This window comes from Sphaeramia orbicularis, chromosome 9 (assembly GCF_902148855.1).
Source record: "Sphaeramia orbicularis chromosome 9, fSphaOr1.1, whole genome shotgun sequence".
Lineage (NCBI taxonomy): Eukaryota > Metazoa > Chordata > Actinopteri > Kurtiformes > Apogonidae > Sphaeramia > Sphaeramia orbicularis.
The window spans coordinates 587,422-604,029 of NC_043965.1; the positions used below are offsets into that span (position 1 = coordinate 587,422).

At 45.5% G+C, this 16,608-nt stretch overlaps 2 protein-coding genes across 7 annotated transcripts in view; one reads left to right on the top strand and one right to left on the bottom strand.

The window, feature by feature from the left end:
- The window catches only part of LOC115425528 (bile salt-activated lipase-like), a 14,786-nt gene extending 12,778 nt beyond the window's left edge, over window positions 1-2,008 (bottom strand). The window contains exon 1 of the mRNA XM_030143162.1: window positions 1,946-2,008. Coding sequence (XP_029999022.1) covers window positions 1,946-2,008 — 63 coding nt within the window. The remainder of the gene's footprint in view (window positions 1-1,945) is intronic.
- LOC115425744 (hamartin-like) lies at window positions 1,718-15,395 on the top strand. Of its 6 annotated transcripts, none has more exons than XM_030143478.1 (22): window positions 1,718-1,827; window positions 3,031-3,152; window positions 3,449-3,552; window positions 3,634-3,786; window positions 3,898-4,042; window positions 4,133-4,287; window positions 4,896-4,969; window positions 5,055-5,218; window positions 5,376-5,440; window positions 5,523-5,634; window positions 5,717-5,811; window positions 5,901-6,000; window positions 6,265-6,512; window positions 6,797-6,951; window positions 7,687-7,757; window positions 9,013-9,182; window positions 9,478-9,660; window positions 10,074-10,184; window positions 10,466-10,588; window positions 13,103-13,290; window positions 14,509-14,643; window positions 14,839-15,395. In XM_030143478.1, exons 2-22 carry the CDS (start codon window positions 3,041-3,043, stop codon window positions 15,365-15,367), a joined length of 3,192 nt encoding a protein of 1,063 aa, XP_029999338.1. In that variant the 5' UTR covers window positions 1,718-1,827; window positions 3,031-3,040; the 3' UTR covers window positions 15,368-15,395. The 6 variants fall into 6 exon arrangements, with proteins under 6 accessions (XP_029999338.1, XP_029999339.1, XP_029999342.1 ...); XM_030143479.1 differs by having other exon boundaries at window positions 9,016-9,182; XM_030143482.1 differs by having other exon boundaries at window positions 7,687-7,730.
- Window positions 15,396-16,608: the final 1,213 nt, after the last annotated feature.

A 16,608-nucleotide genomic window follows, 5' to 3' on the forward strand; every position in this document is an offset into this window, starting at 1 on the left:
TTACGGCCTTTTCATACAAAAGGAAAATGAGTGAAACCTTGAACTCAAACAGATGTTCAAACCTGTGCTTTAAATATCTGGTTCTGCTGCTCTGGTTTTTCTTGGTTTCTTGTATTTTTAATTTTTTCTATATCCTTCTGGGTTTAACGACGACATTTCACAAAAAATGTCAAAAATTATTTGGACAAAACCTTGTGGTGTAACAGGAAGTAGTGCCAACGTGTTGGTTCTGCTCTTCTGTCTTTATGAGTCAGTTCTGCTGGTTCTGTTCTTCCATCTTTATGGGTCTGGGTTTTTCAGTAGATGTTCATAAAAGCAGAGTAAATTCAAAGGTTTTTAGATCAAATCAGAAAAAAGTTAGAAAAAACTATGGTTTTTAATGTGTTAACATGTTAATGTTGACAGAACTAATTCAAAGTTCAAATTGAGAATAAGGAAATATTTGGAGAAAACGTGGTCGTATTACAGGAATAAAACGGTGGTATTTGGGGTAAAGTAAAAAATATCATATGTTGTACGTTTAAAGTTTAAATGGTAGAAAAGTCACAAAATCACACTAATAAGGATTTAATTTTATAAGAAACAAAACCATTGAGAAAAACATTTAGTTTATTCCAGTTCTTATTAATTGTTCAAATTCCCAGGCGACTCAAATGCAACAGCTGGAGCCTTCGTTAACCCTTTCTTCAGTTTAAATGTATGGATTCCATCAGTGACAGAGTCAGTGTTTATTTTATTTCATATTCTGTTCACAGGTCTGAGTGGAACCAGGACATTCAGAACCGGTTCTTCTGTTGCTCTTCTTCTTTTTCCCTCTGGTTCAGACTCAGCATCAGTTGGTTCTTTATTTGACTCAGACTGAGAATGTCCACAGCTGCTGCAAACGCACAAAAAAACAGAAGGAAACTGATGATGAAATCAAACCTGGACCCGAGTTGAACCCACAGGTCTGAACGCAAAGAACTGACGGAAGGACTTTATCAGGACAGCTGAACACAAACAAACAAAAACAGATGTAATAGAATATACATATATACATATATACATATGTATATATATATATATATATATATATATATATATATATATATATATATATATATATATATATATATATATATGTATGTATATGACCTATAAATTTACTAATATATACAACCCATGAATATAATTATATATACGACCTATAAACTGAACCTACTGGGAGCTGTTATAAAACCAAAATGACCTGGAAAATAGAGTGTGAAGAACGAAAAAGTCTGTTGTCTTGGTTTAAAGTATGTAAAATTAAACAAATTTAATCTGAGCAAGAACATTTATAAAACTGAAAACGTATCTATTTATAAAGGCTCATAACTGTTGAAGTTTATGTTTTCTTGGAGGGATCTGTTCTTTTCTGTTGTAGCACTCTGAGTTTCGCTGAATGAAAAGTGTGTTATAAATAAAATTTATTATTATTATTAATAATAATAATAATAATAATAATAATAATAATAATAATAATAAAGTGTAGACCAGTGTTATTGTTACAGCACAGCAGTATGTTTACTGACTGACTTATTTGTCCTAAATTACTGACTTCAACCCATGAAAAATACTCCAAAATAATGATATTTGATATTTTAGACACATTTAACACTGTCCCTCTTTGTATCTTTGGGACCGCAAACGTCTCAGACGCGGTTTCTCGGGAGATCTGCGTTTTCCGTAAGACATGAACGCCTCTGGGATTTGATTGGCAGGTGGACGGTGTCTGTTTACAGCGGGGGGGCGGGGCTTTGTGTTGCTCAATATGGCTGCGCCCTGTTGGGATCAACAGGTCTGAAGGTAAAAAACTTTTCACTTTTTCATTTATTTTTAACGTTCTTAAACTTTTTTTCAGAAAAAGTCTTGGATGATTTTTTCAGCACCGGAAGTGAGCGCGCACCAGCAGGCGTTAACTCACCGTGTCACCTGACCTGTTCGCAAACGTGCACAACTCCAAAAGTGACAGCTCAGCTGTTAGCATGTTAGCCTGTTAGCCTGTCAGAGTTAGCTCCGACCGCTGTTGAAGAGCAGCTTTAAACACAGTCACCGAATGCTAGGCTAACTGTTAGCTTCGCTGTCCAGCACTTTGTAGGCTATATGTGACGTCACATAAAGTTATTCACTGATATAAACACGTAGCTCGAGTAGTAATGCGCATGTGCGGCCGCCATTTTGGAGTGGGGTGCCGTTTAGTCAAATGGAAATATAAGTTTGTTCTGTTTGAGGGAGTTTTAGGAAGATTTAAGGATTAAAATGAACATCTGAATTAACTTGTAACAAATGGGAAGTTACAGTATAATTTGACACATGTCTTGTGTTTGATTTTTCATGATAAAACATGGTATTTTATGCTAAAATAAGTGCAGTTTGGTGACATACCTTTATCTCACTTTTAAAGAAAAAGTGTCAGATCCACTATAAGTCACATAATACACCAGTGAACTGCTGGAGATGATCAGCACTCTGTTATTTGTGCTATTTCATTACACTGATTTGACTTTTTATCTACTTTTACATCTTGTTAAACTGTTAACATTGAGTAGTTGTGGTTGTAATAAAATAAATAAGGTTAAGTGATAAAAAAAAATATGTAATGGGTTTGATTAAAAGCTGTGTCTTCACCTTAAATATGCTACAGGGTCAGTCCATCTCAGTTCACTCAATGAGTTAAACCCCACCTCCTCCAATTTTGATGAAATTTGGTTTATAGGTAATTCATAGCCAGAAAAGCAGAACTTTCAAATTTAAATTTTATTGGAATAACGGTTTTTGAGTTATCACATGAGTTACCTATATACCAAATCTAAAAATTGGAGGGGGTGAGGTTTAAAAATGCCTTTTTTTTTTGGGTGGTCGGAGATAGACTGATCCTGTGATATAATATTGTGTTTATTATGAAAAACTGACAAATGAACTTTAACCCCGTGACATGTAACTGATCTAAATATGTGTTTTTATAACGAATCCAATGGAATAGTTTATATGTAAAATGTGTGTTTACAGGTGAACATACATGATGTCGAAAGAACAGGTGAGCATTAGCGAGCTCCTCCTCTCATTGGACAGTCTGGAGCTGCAGGAGGCGGAGCAAGTCAGAGCGTCTGTCAATCAGCAGCTGAGTTCAGGTACCAAGGTTCAAAGGTCAACATTGGCTGTTAATGAGCTTTAACCAACATGTTGGCTTTTCTTTTCATTGTAAACATCTGGAGCCTCAATGAATAAACCAGGACTTCAGGTTTAAGGTTAGAGTTCAGGTTTAAGGTTAGAGTTCAGGTTTAAGGTTAGAGGTCAGGTTTAAGGGTAGAGTTCAGGTTTAAGGGTAGAGTTCAGGTTAAAGGTCAGAGTTCAGGTTTTAAGCCTGAGCTCAGGGTTAGACTCAGGTCTGTGTTTCCGTGGTTGTAACGTGCAGTTGTCCTCCCAGACAGAGGGGGCGCCGTCCTGTCCAGTCTGGTGGAGTACTACCTGGACTCGTCTTCATCTCAGGCCGTCCTCCTCCTGTCCTCCATCAGGGAGTCTCATCATAAGGTCAGCACCGCCCCGTCTCTGTACAGTCACTCCTCACTCTTCCTCTTTGACCTTTGACCCCGCCCTCTCCTTCTCCATCAGCTACTGTTGGAGAAGCTGAACGAGATCCTGGGTCGACCTGGGACCCGATTGGCCGCTCTCACCCTGCTGGGTCACCTGATCAGAAAGCAGCCGCCGTGGGTTCATCACGTCAGCCGCTCAGCTCTGCTGCCGTCACTGCTGCGCTGCCTTAAGGTACGGCGCAGAAAGTCCGTAAACTGCGGCGTCCTGGTGGATTCCGTCGTAGCCTGTTCAAACGGTAACATGTGACCCGTGTTCTCATTGTGTCGTCGTTTGTTTCTTCAGACTGACGCTGACGTGGTGGTCCTGATCACTGGAGTCCTGGTCCTCATCACGCTTTTACCCATGATCCCTCAGGCGGGGAAGCAGCACATCTACGACTTCTTTGACGTGTTCGGACGCCTCGCCTCCTGGAGCCTCAAAAACCCCGGTAACACACGCCTCTGTGGCTTCTGATTGGTCGGTGGTTTTCCGCTGGGTCCTGTATGTGTGTTCTGATTGGTCGACTGGTCTCCTCCAGGTCATGTACCGGTGGTCCACCTGGTCCACCTCCAGGCCTCTGTGTACTCTCTGTTCCACCGGCTCTATGGGATGTTCCCGTGCAACTTCATCTCCTACCTGAGATTGCACTACAGCATGAAGGAGAACCTGGACACCTTCCAGGAGGTGGTGAAGGTCAGTAGAACCCAGTAGAACCTGGACACCTTCCAGGAGGTGGTGAAGGTCAGTAGAACCCAGTAGAACCTGGACACCTTCCAGGAGGTGGTGAAGGTCAGTAGAAGCCAGTAGAACCTGGACACCTTCCAGGAGGTGGTGAAGGTCAGCAGAACCTGGACACCTTCCAGGAGGTGGTGAAGGTCAGTAGAACCTGGACACCTTCCAGGAGGTGGTGAAGGTCAGTAGAACCCAGTAGAACTTGGACTGGGCTGAATGGAACTCAGAACTCTGTGTGCACTCATCCCTCGGTACCACAGTGGGTCTTTGTCTGTGCTGAAGGAATTGGACCCGAGTCACAACTTGTAGATTTACATTTATTTATGAACATGAGTCAGAAACAGGCCTGCAGGTCTGGTTCCGTTGGGGTTGAGTCAATGCTGGTAGAACCTTTATCTCCTCTGAGCCTCATCTGAGCTGTGAACGGACTGAAACTACAGGTTGTCTTTTCTTCCTGTCGGTCTGAAGTTCTGGCTCTGGTTCTGGTTCTGGTTCTGGTTCTGGTTCCGGCTCTGGTTGTAGTTTGGTCATGTGACTGTCTTCTTACCTGGTGTCCGTCTGTCCATTAGCCCATGTTGGAGCATGTGAGGGTTCACCCAGAGCTGGTCACGGGGACGCAGGACTACGAACTGGACCCGTCCAGGTTAGTGGCGCCGGCCTCAGCGGGCTGCACTTCCTCCGTCCTCTGGCAGGGGGTGTGGCTCTGCGTTGACGTGTTTGTCTGACAGGTGGAGGTGTTACGAAGTCCACGACATCGTCATCGAGTGTTCGCGGTTGTCTCTGGATCCTCTGGAGTCGTCCTGTGAAGACGACCTCCCCTCCTCTTCCTCCTCCGCTCATCGTCACCACGACACCTCCTTCGCTCCTCCCACAGAGACGCCCAGCGGCGGCAGTCAGTAACGCACCGTCCAACATTTAAGATGGTTTTAAGTGTTTTTGAAATGTGTCGTCTTCGAGTAGTAAAGTGTAAAGTGGATAAATGCATGTGGAGTGGGTTTGAATCTGAGTTGAATTAATGTGACTTAATTGTGGTTCCTGTTTGGGTCCAGGAGGCTTTAAAGCGTCTGGAAGTCTGTCTCCGCCCCCGCTGACACACATCACCTCCGACATACAGGTACAGGTGATCTGATGCCCCGCCCCGTGCCCGTCATACACTATAAGGTTGTTGTTTTTAACATGTGAGTGCCATGTTTCAGGTTGATGATGTCACATGGAGCCCCTCCTCACAGTGCGGTTTGTCCACGCCCCCTCCTGAACCTGCTGCCACAGGCACCGCCCACTCATTGAGCCGGACCGCCTCCATCTCAGGTGAGAAACACACCTGCAGACGCACAAACAAACACACTGTGTGTATTCAATTAAACTACATGGACACTCTGCTGTGTTCCAGGTGTGAAATGTCCCTCATCAGCCACCGTCACCATCCCACCTCCGACTGAACACAGCCACCAGCCCACGGACGGAGGACAGGTGAGAAGGGGACAGGTGGGACCTGGGCTGGGACAGGTGCGCAGGAGGCTTTTATTGTGGAGGAGCAGCAGGTAGAACCCTCTGTTCCTCTATAATCCTCACAGGTGAAGCAGCATCCAATCACAGAGCTGGAGGAGGCTTCTTTTCAGCCAATCAGAGAATCAGAGGGCAGGACCCAGAGTGATGTCATCACCAGGAACGAAGGTGAGCCACAGGTGTTTGGACCAAATATTCCAAACCAGAACCAGAACCAAACACACAAAGAACCCACACATGAAGAAGAACCATACACATGAAGAACCAGGGGAGTGATCATGTGGTGGAAGCTAAAGCTAATTAGCACAGATCAGCTGTTTACTGTCTGATCAGAGCCTTACAGTGTAAATATGTTTGGGTTTACTGAGTAGCTGTCAGCAGATGCTTCAGGTGACCTTTGACCCCAGCCTGACGTCCTGTGTCTGTTCGCAGAGGTCAGATCGGATGAGAAGCCCCGCCTCCTGACCTCCACCCCCTGCCGAGATGAGGAAGGGTCCATCACACTCTTCTTCACCCCCCCTCACAGCTCCTCCACCAATCACAGACCAGAGCTGAGTGTCCTCGCCCACTTGGACCACAGCCCCGCCCCTTCAGACCAGAGCCCCGCCCCACCATATGAACCTCTGTTTGAACTGGCTTTGCCTCGAGCCGCCACGCTGTTTGTCGGGAAGAAGACCCAGGTAAACAAAACCAGCATCTGAGACAGACTAATTAAACCAGATTAACTAATCCAGACTAAACTAATCCAGCAAAAACCAGGCTAATTTAACAAGAGTAATTTAAACAGATTAAACCAACTGGGTTCATTCAACCAGGAAAGATCAAATATGCTCATCAAACCAGGATAACTAAACTGGGATAGCCAAGTGACAAACTGATCCAGACTAACTAAACCAGATTAAATAAACCAGACTGATGTACTAAATTAACCCAGGTTAAAGGCTAAACCTGTGGGATCCTGTAGGAGGCGCTGCACAGGAGATCAGGGGAGCAGCAGGAGGGAGGAGGAGCATCAGAGGGGGCGGACCAGGAGGAAGACCACGCCCCCGTCTCTCCTCTGGAGGTGTTGGATCAACTGATCGTTCATGGACACGACGCCCACCAACGCCTCAGCCGGAGGTCAGGCTGTTACCATAGCAACGTGACTTAGTTACACACTTACACCACAGGGTTCGCCTGTCCTTAGGAGTTACATTTAATGTTAACTGTGGGTGTTTGTGTTTGTGTTTACTGTTTGTGTTTGTTTATTGTTTGTATCCTTGTTTACTGTTTATTCACTCTGTGTTTGTTTACAGCTTGTGTTTGTTTACTGTTTTTGTTTGCTTATGGTTGATTTTTGTTTATGGTTTGTTTACTGTTTGTGTTTGTTTACGGTTTGTATTTTTGTTTACTGTTTGAGTTTTGTTACTGTTTGTGTTTTGTTTAGTGTTCGTATTTTGTTTACTGTTTGTCTTTGTCACTGTTTGTGTTTTTGTTTACTGTTTTTGTTTGTTTACTCTGTTTACTGTTTGTATTTGATTACTTTGTTTACTGTTAATATTTGTTTACACTGTTTACTGTTTGCATTTGTTTACTCTGTTCACTGTTTGTGTTTGTTTACTGTTTGTATTTGTTTATTCTGTTTTTACTGTTCGTGTTTGCTGTTTGTTTACTCTGATAACTGTGTTTGTTTACGCTGTTTGTTGTTTGTTTACTCTGTTTAATGTTTGTGTTTGTTTACTGTTTGTATTTGTTTACTCTGTTTTTACTGTTCGTGTTTGCTGTTTGTTTACTCCGTGTTTGTGTTTGTTTACTCTGGTAATTGTGTTTGTTTACTCTGTTTATTGTTTGTATTTGCTGTTTGTTTGTTTACAGGCTGTCTGTGGTGAATAAGTCGTTGGATCGGAGCCACTTTGGAGGTAAACAACAGAGCATGAAAATCAAAGGTACCAGAAGCTAACGCAACGATCACACACAGACACTAATCAATAACCTGATCACTGACCTGATGGGTCTCATTGATCTAACAGCTGAGGTGAATCCAGCAGGTGTATGTGTTAACAGCTGTCTGACAGCAGAGGGCGCTACTCACACCTTTAATTCTGTGACTTGTGTTCAAATATGAATGAAGGTGTTTGTAAAAGTGTCATGTGACCTGTGTGATGAGAATAGAATGTGTTTGAGTGTGAGTTAGAACAGTTAACCTGACTAACTAAACTAACCAGACTAACCTTAGTCCTCCTTCATGCCATGGTTCACCTGTGGTTCTGGGGGCGGAGTCTCTGGACTGAAGAACAGCTGTTTGAGTATTTGGAATCCCATACTGAGTACATACATGCAGTACTTTTACACGGTAAATGGACTGAACTCAGAGTGTTTTTCTACGCCCAAAGCACTTTACATTCAGGCCCTACTGGGATTCGAACCGCCAACCCTTTGGTCATTGGACGACCCGCTGTGACTGAGCCACGCCCACGTACCTGCAGTGTACTACGTAGTCACCAAGGTTCTAATAGTTTTGGATTTTTCATTTTAGTTTAGTTTTATTTAGTTTGGACTTTTTTTTTCTCTAATTCAGTTCGTTTTAATTCGTTTTTAGAGCAGGTTTGCAAGTTTTTAGTAGTTTTTGTTATTTTCTAAATGCTTAGTTTTAGTTTTAATTTTAGTTTAGTCGTCTCTTTTCTCTTCTTCTTTGTCGTCGTATTCAAATAAATCCCAGACGGGACTCTGCTGCTTTCTCCCAACTTTAGTCTCCATGTTTCCAGGTAGAGTGGGGACCAGAAGACGACTGGAAACCACAAGTGAACACAAGTGACGGAGCATCAAACGTCCTATGGTGCTGCTAGATAAAATTGCTTGAGGGAAATAAATCTATTTTATATCAATCCGACACTGACAAAGATGAAAACGAAGGGAATTTTATCAGGAATTTTTATACGTTCTAGTTAGTTTTGTAAGCACTCAATACAGTTTCAGTTAGTTATCGTTTTTTTCTTTTAATTATAGGTTTTATTTCTTTCAGTTAATGAAATATTTTTACTGTTCTAGTTTTCGTCATTTCGTTAGTTTTCGTTAATGATAATAACCTTGATAGTCACATGATCACTAGGCTTCTCACCATGGAAGCATCACCACAGTCTGAACATCCTCCAGCAGGACTTTGAATGCACCGCACTGCCACTGTATGTGTCTGTCTCCCAGGAGGCCCCGCCCAGGGGGAGGAGCTTCAGGCCCTGAGGAGTCAGCTGCTGTTGGTCCACAGTCAGCTTCAGTACGAGCGTTTCAAACGGCAGCAGCACGCCATCAGAAACCGCCGGCTGCTCCGTAGAGTCATCAACGCCACGGCGCTGGAGGAGCAGAGCGTTGCTATGGTAACACAGCTAAGCATGAGCTACGTCGACTGGTGGGTGTGGTATTTGATGTAGGGTCTCTGTTTTTGGTTGTGTCGGATTGTTCAGTGCAGTTCTGAATGTAGTTTTATTTTTTGTGAACTGTAACTTCAGTCTCAGTTCAGATGATAAAAGTCTTTTCTCACACACTCTTTCATCCGGTGGTCCTTTTTAAATGAACGCCCGGTGCCTTTCCTCAGATGTGCAGTTTGTGAACAGACTGGAGGTCAAAGCCTGACAGACATGGCGCTGACCTCTGACCTCTGTTGTGTTGCAGAGGGCTCAGCTGGGTGTCCAGGAGGCGGAGATACGAGCTCTGAAGGAAAGTCTGAAGGAGGAGCAGCGACGCTACACGGAGCTGCACGAGGACACGCAAACGCACAGCAAACAGCTGAACGCACACATCCAACAACTACTGCTGCAGCAACAGGACGTACAGAGGGACAACCAGAGGCTGCAGGTGAGGGGACACCTGACGGACAAGGGGTTTACCCGACGGACAGGGGACACTTGGCAGATGAGGGGACAAGTAACAGATAAGGGGACTCCCGATGGACAAGGGGGACAACCAAAGGACAAGGGGATTCTCGACTGACAAGGGGGACTCTTGACGAACGAGGGGACACCAGATGGACCAGGGGACACCCTACTATTACCACCCCCTGACCAGTCCGTGTAGACTGGTCCATCTGATGACAGTCTATTATAACTGTCTGTAAACACACAGTCAAACAAGAAAAGCACTCAGAGAGCGCAGACCTCCACCAAGACAGATCTGCCCCCCCCCCCCCCTACCTGCTGGCGGAGGTAATAAACATCGTCATCATCGGCGTACAGGTTTAGTCTATCTTGTGCTGTGATTGGCTGTTGCAGAGCGAACTGCAGGAGTGTCAGAGCAGGCTGCGGGACCTGGAGGCGGAGCTTCAGAAGGCCAACAACAAGTCTTACAACGCTGAACACCAGCTGACCCAGCTGTCACTCAAGGTGAGCGCAGAGGTCCGGACTCATCCAACCCCCTTTAGGAATCAAAGCCCAAACCAACAGGAAGTCCAGGTGCAGCCGTCGAGTCTGAAGAGCGCCTCTGTTTGCAGCTTTTTGTTCATGTGTTTGTGTTATTTTCAGAGTTTCCTTATTCATGACTGTATCCTGTTCGAACAGATCATAGGTTGCAAAGGTTAAGGTTTATTTATCTGGTTCGTACGCCTGTTTAAGCCCCACCCACCGTGAACATCGAACCCTCCTATTGGTCTGTGTTTGTTTGGCAGCTGTGCAGCAGTGAGCAGCTGCAGCAGCAGATCTACATGATGAACCAGCAGCTCCTTCTGCTCCGAGAAACCAACAGAGCTCTGAGAGAAACTCTGGAGGCGGGAGACGGCAGCATCGACACGGTAACGCCCACTTCCACGGACACGTTGTGTCCAAAACACAAAAATACCAGGCGACGCGAGAACATGTCTACACAGTAACACAAGATGGAGGTGTTTGAACCGACTTCAGTGTTTCCATCACACGCATTTCTACACTCACGGTGTTAAAACATACGAGTCAGTCCAACCCTTCAGACCTGTTCCATCATCATCAGTCATCAGTGTCACTATAAACCTCAAACTCCTGTTCTTTCAGGTTCCACATTCAGTCTGATCGGATCTGCAGTGGGTCGGACCAGTGAAATAATAACAGAATAACTGCAAATTTTTGTCTTTGTTTTAGTACAAAAAAACCCATTAAATTATAAAAATACTTACTTTTATAAACTATCCAAACAAAAAAGATGTGAGTAACATGAAAAAACTGACATTTCTTAAGAAAAATCAGTGTAATTTTAACAATATTCTGCCTCCACTTCTGATTTCTACATATGCATTCTGGATCAGATCTACAAAGACACTAAATCAGTGGTTCTTAACCTGGGTTCGATCGAACCCTAGGGGTTTGGTGAGTCAGTCTCAGGGGTTCGGCGGAGGTCAAGACACACACTCGACTCATTAGTCGAGTGTGTGTGTCGGGCTAGGTCCGTGTATGTAAACAAATGGCTTCGGAGATTCTTTCTCTGATTGACATCCAATATACGCGGTGTATTGTTGTTGCTTATAGCACTACAACACATCCGGAAGTGTTTATAATCTCTTCCACTCGTCTGCCGATGAATTATTTGAGTATTTTCCACATCGTTGTTATGACTTTTGCTACTTCCTGTTAACCACGGAGGCAGCCATGTGTAGCGTTTGTTTACATTTTTCGGTCACTGCACCGTTCAGTTACAATCATGTGACAACCGACGCACCGTCGCGGATGGAGAAATCGTATTACGCTAAAGCCGAGCTAGTGCCGTAATGAAACAACGATCACAAAAATACTGAAGGAGTATAACGAGAACTTTTTTTTTTATACACTACATGCAATTATCTTTTTTTATGTCAAAATTGCGTGGTTCAGAAAGTTCGGAGCGAGATGAAACGAAACCCGGGTTTACCTGACGGCCTACACATACTTATACACAACAGCAGAAGTCCCACTGATTTGCAGTAAATATTCATTATTATTGTAGCCTGATGGAAATTAGGTGACGGGTGTGTGTTAAAATGTTAAAAATGATAAATAGCATAAATACAATAAGTTCATTATTGGAACACATAAGGTTACAAATTAAAACCATTTCAGTGTGGTAGTATTAAAAAAGGTCATGTCTTTGTGAAAAGGTATGGAATTTGTTGTGAGTTCATGCACTGTATTGGTTTTGTTCTTTGAGCACAGTGATGTTAATGCACGGTTCATTTTGTGCACTAGTAAAACATATGCTTGTGTCTTGAATTTGAAAAAAATCATATTGTATTTTTTAATAAAGAAGGGTTCGGTGAATGCGCATATGAAACCAGTGGGGTTCAGTACCTCCAACAAGGTTAAGAACCACTGCACTAAATACTGAGGAACAGACAGAAAAGAGTTCAAATTGTGTTCAGTTTTCTTCAGACATTTCAGGTTGTTCATATTTACCTCCGCCAAGGAGGTTATGTTTTTGCCAGGGTTTGTTTGTTTGTTTGTTTGTCTGTCCGTTAGTGTGCAACATAACTCAAAAAGTTATAGACAGATTTGGATGAAATTTTCAGGGTTTGTTGGAAATGGGATAAGGAAGAAATGATTAAATTTTGGTGGTGATCGGGGGTGGGGGGGCCCACGGGGGGGGGCACTGATCAGCCTTGGCGGAGGTCTGCGCTCTCCGAGTTCTTCTAGTTGTTCAGGTTATTCACATTTTATTGTTACAGGATAGTTTGTAAATGTAAATATTTTCATAATTTAATGTTATTTTTTGCTCTGAAACAAAGACAAAAATTTGAAGTTGTCATTATTTATAGACATAATGTAATATTTTCCTCACATCAAAGCAAGAAGAAAATCTGCAGTCATTCTTTTTTGTCGGTTATTCTACTGTTATTATTTGACTGTAGATCATGTTGGTCTGTATGTGGAACCGCAACCGTTGAGCTGCTGTGTAAACTCTGCCTCCTTCTGTCCCGCTGTGTAAACTCCGCCTCCTTCTGTCCCGCTCTGTAAACTCCGCCTCTTTCTGTCTCGCTGTGTAAGCTCCGCCTCCTTCTGTCCCCCTCTGTAAACTCCGCCTCCTTCTGTCCCGCTCTGTAAACTCCGCCTCTTTCTGTCCCACTGTGTAAACTCCGCCTCCTTCTGTCCCGCTCTGTAAACTCCGCCTCCTTCTGTCCCGCTCTGTAAACTCCGCCTCCTTCTGTCCCACTGTGTAAACTCCGCCTCTTTCTGTCCCACTGTGTAAACTTTGCCACCTTCTGTCCCGCTCTGTAAACTCCGCCTCTTTCTGTCCCACTGTGTAAACTCCGCCTCCTTCTGTCCCGCTCTGTAAACTCCGCCTCCTTCTGTCCCGCTGTCATCAGGAGGTGTCCATGCTGCAGTGCAGCGTGGGAAGGGAGTACCAGCGACTGAAGGACAGCGACGTGCAGCAGCGACAGATGCTGGAGGCAGCCAATCACAGAATAGCAGAGCTGGAGGGTCAGCTGACCAAGAAGGACCAGCTGATCCTGGACCAGAAGAAGCTCCTGGAGGACACCAAGGCCCACAGCAGGTCAGGATCTGGCTCAGGTCAAGTCCAGGTCAGGTGTCTGTTTTTACAGCCCTGTCCCAACACTGGTCTCTCTGGTCTTACTAGTCTTTCTGGTCTTACTGGTCTCTCTGGTCTTACAGGTCTTACAGGTCTCTCTGGTCTTTCTGGTCTCTGGTCTTACTGGTCTCTCTGGTCTCTCTGGTCTTACAGGTCTTACAGGTCTCTCTGTTCTTTCTGGTCTCTGGTCTTTGTGGTCTCTCTGGTCTTACTGGTCTTTCTGGTCTTACTGGTCTCTCTGGTCTTACAGGTCTTACAGGTCTCTCTGGTCTTTCTGGTCTCTGGTCTTACTGGTCTCTCTGGTCTCTCTGGTCTTACAGGTCTTACAGGTCTCTCTGTTCTTTCTGGTCTCTGGTCTTTGTGGTCTCTCTGGTCTTACTGGTCTCTCTGGTCTTTCTGGTCTCTGGTCTTTGTGGTCTCTCTGGTCTTACTGGTCTTTCTGGTCTCTCTGTTCTTTCTGGTCTCTCTGGTCTTACTGGTCTTACTGGTCTCTCTGGCCTTACTGGTCTCTCTGGTCTTTGTGGTCTCTCTGGTCTTACTCGTCTCTCTGGCCTTACTGGTCTCTGGTCTTACTGGTCTCTCTGGTCTCTCTGGTCTTACAGGTCTTACAGGTCTCTCTGTTCTTTCTGGTCTCTGGTCTTTGTGGTCTCTCTGGTCTTACTGGTCTCTCTGGTCTTTCTGGTCTCTGGTCTTTGTGGTCTCTCTGGTCTTACTGGTCTCTCTGGTCTTTCTGGTCTCTCTGTTCTTTCTGGTCTCTCTGGTCTTACTGGTCTTACTGGTCTCTCTGGCCTTACTGGTCTCTCTGGTCTTTGTGGTCTCTCTGGTCTTACTGGTCTCTCTGGCCTTACTGGTCTCTGGTCTTTGTGGTCTCTCTGGCCTTACTGGTCTCTCTGGTCTTTGTGGTCTCTCTGGTCTTACTGGTCTCTCTGGCCTTACTGGTCTCGGGTCTTTGTGGTCTCTCTGGCCTTACTGGTTTCTCTAGTCTTACTAGTCTCTCTGGTCTTACTGGTCTTTCTGGTCTCTCTGGTCTTTCTGGTCTTTCTGGTCTCTCTGGTCTTTCTGGTCTTTCTGGTCTCTCTGGTCTTTCTGGTCTCTCTGGTCTTACTGGTCTCTCTGGTGTTACTAGTCTCTCTGGTCTTACTGGTCTCACTGGTCTTACTGGTCTTTGTCTTTGTGGTCCAGGGCTCTTCTGTCGGCGTCTGAGGGCCGCTGTGTCGCTCTGAGAGCCATCACCCAGAGTCTCCAGGTCGAGATGCTCCACCTCTACAGCCAGATCCACCTGGGTCCTCAGGACCCAGATCCAGGAGAGTCCTCCAGGTGAACCAACCGTCTCATATGTCTTGGACTCGGTCCTGGTCCAGTGTGGGGTGTTCAGTGCCATCTAGTGGTGGTGGACCCTCATGAACATTAGAGTTTAAACAGAAAACTAAAGGAAAAAAACAGCCAGAATAAACCAGTCTGATGTAACCATGACAACAGGATGTAAAGTCTCCGCCTCTTTTCCACCTCTAGGCCAAACAGCGGCGATGATATCTTACCACCTCCTCAGGGCGGCCCCAGGCCCCGCCCCTCCCCATCGGTCAGCATCCTGAATGGCGGCGTGGAGCCCCTGTCCACCTCCCCCCTGCTCCTCCCCTCATACTCCTCCTCCCCCCTCACCCGCTCCCCCATCGAGTCCCCCCTCGCCGTCGGATCCTTTCTGGAGCAGCGAGCGCGCCAGCTGTTCAGACCAACCAATCAGAACAGCCAGGATGAGGAGGCGGACCCACAGCAACAGAAGGACAAAGAGGAGGAAGAGAAAGAGGAGGAGGAGGAGGAGCGGGAGGTGGAGGAGACACAGACAGGGAGCCCCCCCCTGGGTCAGGAGGTGGAGGAGGAGACGCTCCTGGCTGGCAGCCCCCAGATGGAGCCGCCCAGCTGGGCTCCACCCCTGGCCCCGGCCACAGGCTCCACCCCCTCTGCAGACCTGACCCTCGCCGTTCGCCAAAGGAGACACGAACTGAGCATCATGGACTACGACGAGACCCTGCCAGAGTTCTGACGTCCTGGATCTGCTCCCAAAGTCCCCATGAAATGGCGCCAAGCGACTCAACGCCACGACATCAACTGCAAACCTGTCACCATGACAACCATCTGTCACCATGACGACCACCTACAATCACAACGTCCAAGTGGTCCAAAGTGGTTCAGAAGTTTCCAGAGTTATTTTGTTTCTCACTGTTTGTATCAGTGGAGTTGAAGCTCCGCCCTCTGGACTCACTGATTGGCTGGAGTCTCACCTCTCCTGCTAACATCAGCCAACCAGGTCAGAGCAGTGTCTGGTCCAGGTCCAAACCCTAAACACCTCTGACATTTGTGCGGCTCCTCAGTTTATAGAGCTAGAAAAATACAGGTCATGTGACATTAGCGTCGTATATGAGACCGTCTGCGATAAAAACCCTCCAGTTTATTGAATTTAATGAACAATACTTTGAATGTTCGACTTAAACCACAGATAAAGGTGAGTCTAACTGAATCCACACGACTGTTCTGAACATGAACGTCTGCGTCTCAGTTTGGGTCCATCTGCAGATTTCCCACAATCCTCGGCATCTTCCTGTGTTTTCAGTTTTCAGGACGATTCCATCCTCCTGTACCGGGTCCGGACCAGCGGTTCTGTGTGATACAGACCCGGACCACCCGGCTGGGTCGGACCTGGTGCCGGAGGACGTTTCCCAGCAGTCATTGTGGTTCAGGTGGGCGGAGCATAGGTGAGGCGTAGTCGAAGGCGTCAATCAAACAGTGGTTTCATGGGGACGCTGCTCTGATGTCCAGACGTCTGCACGGTGAAGGAGCAGAGCTCCGCCCACAGGCCTTTAGACCATGGACATGATGGACATGATGGACATGATGGACACGTGACAGACAAAACCAAAGACTGGGTCTGAGCTGGACCCCTGGTTTCAGAACCAGAACCAAGGAGGAAAAAAACATAAGGACATTTAACACTGATACATATGTGTGTGTGTGTGTGTGTAGGTGTGTGTGTGTGTTTGTGTGTGTAGGTGTGTGTTTCTGTGTGTTTGTGTGTGTTCCTTTAAAATCAGCTCCACTCTAAACTGAAGCTGAACTCTTTAAACTCGCTGCTGTTTCTGCTGTTTTTGTTCTCTGAGCCAAAGTCTGAACCGAAATAATTCTTTTAAACTCGCATCATCGTGGTGAAAATGCTTCAGATCATCAAACACACCAGAGCTGCCTCTAGAACACACTTTTATGCAAAGTTCCGAAGTATTGATTTATGGA

Excerpts from the sequence above, each read along its gene's own strand:
- LOC115425744 (XM_030143478.1), top strand. The coding sequence starts at position 3,041 with ATGATGTCGAAAGAACAGGTGAGCATTAGCGAGCTCCTCCTCTCATTG. Across the intron at positions 6,001-6,264 it reads TGTCATCACCAGGAACGAAG|AGGTCAGATCGGATGAGAAG; the intron begins GTGAGCCACAGG and ends GTCTGTTCGCAG. Across the intron at positions 10,185-10,465 it reads TGACCCAGCTGTCACTCAAG|CTGTGCAGCAGTGAGCAGCT; the intron begins GTGAGCGCAGAG and ends TTTGTTTGGCAG.